This window comes from Suricata suricatta, chromosome 17 (assembly GCF_006229205.1).
Source record: "Suricata suricatta isolate VVHF042 chromosome 17, meerkat_22Aug2017_6uvM2_HiC, whole genome shotgun sequence".
Lineage (NCBI taxonomy): Eukaryota > Metazoa > Chordata > Mammalia > Carnivora > Herpestidae > Suricata > Suricata suricatta.
The window spans coordinates 34,843,140-34,849,844 of record NC_043716.1 but is presented as its reverse complement, the minus strand read 5'-3'; the positions used below and the strand labels follow the sequence as shown (position 1 = coordinate 34,849,844).

The 6,705-nt window shown below is 57.3% G+C and overlaps 1 protein-coding gene across 1 annotated transcript; it reads right to left on the bottom strand.

Annotated features, from left to right (window-relative positions):
- Positions 1-1,038: 1,038 nt before the first annotated feature.
- On the bottom strand, positions 1,039-4,493 carry HOXB7 (homeobox B7). Its single transcript, XM_029929223.1, has 2 exons — positions 3,978-4,493; positions 1,039-1,874 (listed from the first exon to the last, which is right to left on the bottom strand). The coding sequence occupies exons 1-2, from the start codon at positions 4,375-4,377 to the stop codon at positions 1,621-1,623; spliced, it is 654 nt and encodes a 217-aa protein (XP_029785083.1). The 5' UTR covers positions 4,378-4,493; the 3' UTR covers positions 1,039-1,620.
- Positions 4,494-6,705: the final 2,212 nt, after the last annotated feature.

The following is a 6,705-nucleotide window of genomic DNA, read 5'->3' as shown; positions in this document are numbered from 1 at the left end:
GGCGCGGCGGCGGGCGGCGCGGCCGGCCCGGAGCGGCCGGGATGCGGCCACACCAGCTGGGTAAACTCGCACCGCTCGGGCTCTCTCGTTCTCAGGACTCCTTTCCCACCATTTTCAAGTATCATTCGGATCGCTGTGTGAATTTAGAATGAGATCAATTAAAATACATGCAAGTAAAAGAAGTTGAAATAAAATAACCGAATAGCTCTTGCGGAAAATGCTTGCCGAGCGAGCGGAAGCCCGGAGCGCCCCGGTGCTGGAGGCCGCGTGGGGCCGGCCGTGCGGCTCTGCGGGGCCGGCCGGGCCTCTTGCTCAACGCCGCCCAGGAAGCGGGCGTGGATCTGGGTGACCGCCTTCCCGTTCCTTCCCCCTCGTCCTTGCATGGGGCCTAACACTTTGGATTTCAACTCTGGATTTGGGCCCCGGCCGCGCTACCACGGCCGCAGCCGGTCTGAAGGCCTGGACGGGAAAGAGTTTGCCTAACTGTGGGCGTTTTGTTTTGGGAAGTGGGCCACTGAGCGAGTGGGGTCCTAGATGTGCTGACTTGGGGGCGGGGGGGGGGGGCGGCGAATGTGAATCTGTGTTTATAAGCCACCGTGTGAATGTATAAATGTTTCTGTGAGTGAGTGTGAATGTGTGTTCAGTGGTGAGTGTGTGTGAACGTGAGTGCATGTGCTCCAGGGGCGAGTTGGGATGTGTGAATGCCTGTGTTTATTTATGAACATAGGGCCAGAGGTGTTTATTTGTGACTGTGTGTGACAATGTGTATATTTCTTTATGTGTGAAGCCAGCCTATAAATGTGTATCATCTGTCCATTTGGGTATGTCAGAATGGGTGAAGGGAACCTGTGTGGGATACCAGGCTTCGCTTGTTGGTAGCCCCCAGAGCAAGGAGGAGGAAAAAGAGCAGACCCCAGTACAGAAAGAAATGACCAGCAGCAGAAGTTGGAGCCATGGCTCTGAGATGCATGGCTAACCCTGTCGCTCTCCACCCCCCTCGCCCCCAGTTTTAGGGAAACAGAAAATAGGGCATATCTGTTCATTTTTAAATTGTATTTTATTTCTCCATCCTTTAGGAACACAGACAACGTAAAGAGGAGCACAGGGGATCATGGGAACAAGGAGCATCGGGTAGGCCAGGTGCACAGAGGGGACACGAGCTAGTCGGTGGGTCCACAGGGCTCCCTAAGGCCCTTCAGTGCCGCTACTAGGAAGGCAGGGGGGCTCAGGGGGATGGGAAACCACACACTGTAAGTCCAGACCCACAAACCACAAAGACAGCGTCAAAGGAAGGGGCTTACAAAACAGCAAGATTTTACAAAGACCTTAAAATAGCGACATAGAAAAGGGGAGGCAAATTCCAGAAAGCTACAGAACAGGTAGATGATGTCCTTATATCGTACAAAACAAACCCGACAGACGTTTCTATAGGTAGTATTTTTTTTTCAGTGTCAAGGAACCAAAATCTCATCTTCTCTCCCTAAAAATGTTTACACTGCTTTCCACTATTTAAATAGTTTTCCCCCTCCCGATTTAATTCGAGTTTCCTGGTTCAGTTCTCAGAGCTGGGCTTTACCCTCTCTCTTTCTCAGCTCTCTTCCTCTGCCCTCTCTCCGTCTCTCACTCTTCCTCGTCCTCCTCCACCTCGGCCTTGTCCTGGCCTGTGGCCCCAGGACCTGCCGTCTTGTTCTCCTTTTTCCATTTCATGCGCCGGTTCTGGAACCAGATCTTGATCTGTCTTTCGGTGAGGCAGAGCGCGTGCGCGATCTCGATGCGCCGCCGCCGCGTCAGGTAGCGATTGTAGTGAAACTCCTTCTCCAGCTCCAGGGTCTGGTAGCGCGTGTAGGTCTGGCGCCCTCGCTTTCGGTCAGTCCCTGCACAGAACATTTAAAGGACAATAATCAGCGCGTGTAGGAAAAGCCATGAGAAGTGGTCGGAAGAGCCGATTTCTCCACCAAACCAAATTCTTATTTTCCATCCCAGAGCGTGTGCAGGCTTTTCTACAGGCCTCCTGAGGCAAACATCCCCATTTTCTACCCAGAAAGTGTAGCCTCAGGCTTCTCAACCCAAGATTTAGCCTGCTGGCTCTTATGGGATGAAAGAAGGTTAATCCTTCCAACACCCCTGGGACCAAGGGCCCCAAGCCTCCCCTTTTGGATACTGACTCTCATGGTCTGTAGGACAAGGGGCAATGGAAACCATACAAGTGACCCTGGATTGGGGCTCTAGGCCTGGCCTGAGTGCTTCTCCCAAAAAGGAAAGGAAACAAAGGAGCCTTATAGATTCAGTCTCCCTCTCCCTCTCCCTCTCCCTCCCTCTCCCTCCCTCTCCCTCTCTCTCTCTCTCTCTCTCTCTCTCTCTCTCTCTGACACACACACACACACACACACACACACACACACTCAGCCTGTTGTGGAATGAGGAGGATGTGAGAATTTGCAGATTTCCTTAGAGCACGGAGTTGACCAGAGGAGAGCAGTTGCCTTCTGGTGACCATTTTCCAGTGAGTGGCTGAGGCGTTCAGACAGGGCCAGGCTGTCTTGCCTGCCCACCTTCCCAGACAGTCCAGCTCTCCAAATCAGTATTTGGGCCTCCAGGAGGAAGGCGCAGGGGAGACAGCAGCCTGGTTTGGGGTGGAACACGAAGCATGGGGGTAGCGGGGGCTGAAGGCCAGAGGAGAGCTTTCCAGGACAGGCCAAAACCTTGAGGAGCCTTGGGGGGGGGGGTCGGGAAGCTGTACTGGGGGGGGCATGCCAGCCCTCCTGGGAAGTAGACATGGGAGGAGGGATTAGGGGTCCTAATTTCAAGTCAGATAAAAGCCAAAGTGAAATGTTTACGAGCAGAAAAATTTGGGCTTTGATAAATCAACTGGAAAGGCTGTTGAATTATGGGGCAGGTAATGGGGACCGTGACCACCGATACTGAGGGTGTAGGAGCTGGCTTCCTCAGGCTGGGTGAGGAGCCTGCTGACCACGAGCCTTGGACCTTCTGAACCTTTGGGGTTGGCCCCTGAGTCCAGGGACGCATTAAGAAAGATGTCTGGTTCAGGCTAGTCAGGAGGCCCTACTCTCTTGGGGCTCCTGCAGCAGCTGGTTCGGTGGCCTTCTCCATGGAGCTGTAGTCCCTCTCCTAAGAGGACATTCACCCTTCTGGAATGATACCTGCAAACTTGCTGGCCAGTTCTCCAGGGGCACTTAGAAGCCCGAGGAAGGGCACCTGAGGAAGCCAGCTGCACTCCTCTGAGGCTTCTCACCCTTTATCTAGTTCTGCTTCCCTCTTCCCAAGTTCACTGGGGGGTCAGGAGCCTCATCTCTCTTGGTCTCAGCCCCCCTCTCTCCACCTGCCTCTCTGGCTCTGTGTCCCTGGCTGGATCTTCATCTCTTCTCATACCCCCTCCTCCCGCCAAGCCTCTAGAGCCCACCCCTAATTGTCCAGAAGGGAATAATGGGGGAGCGGGGTTGGCTGGGAAGGAAGGGGGAGGGGAGAATTGCTCAGCGCTGCGGGCCCCCTCCCCCAGACCTCCAAGCTGGGGCTGGGGGACACACCCAGAGCTGAGATCCCCGGCGGGGGAAGGGAGAAGGGAGGGGGGAGACCCTAATGGCTATTCTCTGCAAACCCCAGCCTTCCTCCACAAGACAAACGGCCTCGTCTCCAGCCCGTGCCGGCGCGGCTGATAAATATTTAAAGCTAAAAGGCCGGGAGGAAAGGTGGAGGGCGGGCGGGGGGCTCGGAGCGCCACGGCGTCGGCGGAGAGAGATCCGCCAAGGGAGCAGAACGAGCCGGAGAGCACCGAGCAAAAAATGGGGGTGGGGCGGCGCGCCGGGTTGCGGCCCTAGGGGCTGCTGCGTCCCCCTGGGCCGACCTCCTACCGGAGCATTCTGGACGCGGAAAGGGGCACTCGGGCCAGGAAGGGGGCGCCTTCCGGGGAATGTGCCCGGGGCCACTGCGGCCCGGGATGGCTCGGTGCGCGGCGTTACCTGAGCTTCGCATCCAGGGGTAGATCCGGAAGTTACTCTCGGCCGCCAAGTCCGAGTCCCTCTGCTCCTTGGCGCCCGCCGCCTTGGCGGAGTCGCCGGGACACACCCCGGAGAGGTTCTGCTCAAAGGGCGCGCAGTGCATGTTGAAGGAACTCGGCTCGAGCCCGTAGCCGGCCGCGTAGACGCCGGCTGCACTCTGGCCCGCCATGCCCCCCCCGCCGGTGTACAAGCCCTGCATCGAGGCGGCGAAGGAAGCGCCCGAACCCGCTCCATAGCCCGGGCGCTGGGGGTTGGAAGCAAACGCGCAAGAAGTTTGTTCAGGGAAGGCTCCGGTAGCGAAAACCGAACTTGCGGCTGGATATTTAGAAAATAAAGCATTCGCATAATACAATGAACTCATAATTTGGCCGGATGATTTGTAGGCAGGGACGTTTTAGTGTCGGTTTTACGAGATTCCTTGATATATTACAGAATTAGAGTCCAGATTTACACCAAAAAGGACCCCCTTTTTCCTCTCCGGACCACGTGACCCCGCCCACGTGACGTCCCCTCCGCCAATGGCCGAGCGGCCTCCCCACGGCTCCCGGTAATGTGGAAAAAATTGTGTGGCGTTGGATTTATAAAATATGATCAATAATGAATGGGAAAGCCAAGCTCTGTGGATTGGGGCTGGGGGCTCAAGGGCCGCTGCCGACCCCCTTGGGCTGGAGGCAGCTTGCAGGCGAGATTTTGGGAGGAAGGAATTGAGTGGAAGGGAAAATAAATAACCTCCAAGCCATCCGTGTTGTCACCCCCCCCCATACACCCACCTCCCCAGCCGGTTACCCAGCGAGAAACAAATGCAAGACTGCCCGCAACTGGGTGGGTGGGTGGGGGCAGGGCAGGGCTTTATTAATCTGGACCAATTCAGCCTGGCTGGGCCTTTGGGGGAACTTGGTCCCCGAGGTTCTCCCGAGGTGAGGATCGAAGGTGAGCGTGGCTTCCTGGCTCTCTCTGGGTGCCCCCAGACATACAGGCAGGGATGTAGCTTCGTGGGTGCTCCTAAGGCGCGGGATCCAGCCCACGGGCGTTGGATACTGCGGTTTCTGTTGGCTTAAAAAATTAAAAAAAAAAAAAGGTTTGAAAATAAAAAAGGAAGGGGGTGGGGTGGGTGGGAAGAGAAAGGAAGGGAGGAGGTAGGCCTGGGTATGCTGCTCTCCTGGTTCCGGGAGGCGGATGCCTCAGTCGAGCGTGGCTGCCAGAGAAGCAGAGGCAGCGAAGGAAGGAAGGCGGCGAGCCACGACCTCGGAGATGGGCGAAGGAGGCCAAGTCTTAGGGAGAGGTGGGGAAGAGTATCTTCCCTCTCCCCCTGCTTCCTCCTCCCCACCCAGTGGGGGGGGGATAAATATATAAGCTTGTTCAACGGCCCTGCACCCCACTTTAACCAGCCCCCCCCCCCCCCCCCCCCCAAGCACACACAGGAGACAGGAGAGGGCCCACAGAAACAAAAGGGGAGGTGGCGAGGGATAGAGCCACCAACCGGGACGCATCTCTCCAGCTCGGCCTGGGCGCCTGGGTCTCGGGCAGACAGCCTTGGAACACGAAGGGAGGGGGTTTCTCCTGTCTCCCCTCCCCCGTCCCGGTCTCCTCCAATCAGGCGCAGCCGCCTCCCTCGCCCCCTGCGCCCCTGGGCCAGGGGACTCGCACCACCTGCCTCCAGCCCCCGCCCCCTCCTCTGGGCTGCCTGGCCTGGAGGGCGCAGGAGCCCGGTGACCGGCTGCCCCCCCCAAGCTCTGCAAGGCGCCGGGGGCAAATGAAGAGCGCGGGCCGGGCCAGTCTCGGGTTCTCGCTTGTAAACTTTATTGTAACTCTTCCGCCCTTTTCAGGCGCAGACAACAGAACAAAGTATAGAGGAACAACAAAATATATAATTAGCCCTCCCACCCCCCAATAAAGCAATTCACGGATACAGGATACATTCTCTTCACAGTAAACCTAAGAACACTTTTAACAATTGCCCACAGCGCGCATGCTAACTAAAGTAACCTCTTTTGAGAAACACTTAAGACGAAATTGCCAAACCAAAGAGGGCGGGGGTGTTGGGAGGAAAAGAGAGAAGCAAGAGAGAAAGCCAGCGAGCTAGGGAGGGCAGCGGGGAGAGAGGGGTTGGGAGGGGGAAATGAGGACGAGAGAGAGAGAGAGAGAGAGAGAGAGAGAGAGAGAGAGAGAGAGAGAAGAGAGAGAGAGAAGAGAGAAGGGGAGGGAGACAGAAAGAATTACGGCGTGAATAGGCAGTTTCATGTTGTTGGGAGAACTTAGCAGAAATCGGTACCTCGGTCATTACAAAGAAGCACGTTCAAAGGAAAAAAGACCATTGCACAAGGAGGCTTTTTACACGGGGCGGGGGCGTGGGGGGCTCAGCCAGGCCGCAGCCGCTCACCCTCGCAGGGCGAGGGAGTCCTTGCTTAAAATCCTTTTCTCCACCCCCCTCCCCGGCCCCCGAGAGAAGGGAAGGAGATCCACGGTAGCTCACACACAAGCTATTACGAGATACTACCACTAGCGGGGACTGGCGCGGCGGGGGACGCTGCGGCGGCGGGAGGCCGGGCTCCCGGCCCCGCGAGCGGGGCCAGAGCGCTCTCGGGCGGGGGCGGGCGACGGCGGCGTGGTCGGGGGACCCGCGGACGGAGGGCAGCCCCGACCCTGGCAGTCCCAGCTGGAGCCTACTTCTTGTCGCCCTTCTGCGCGT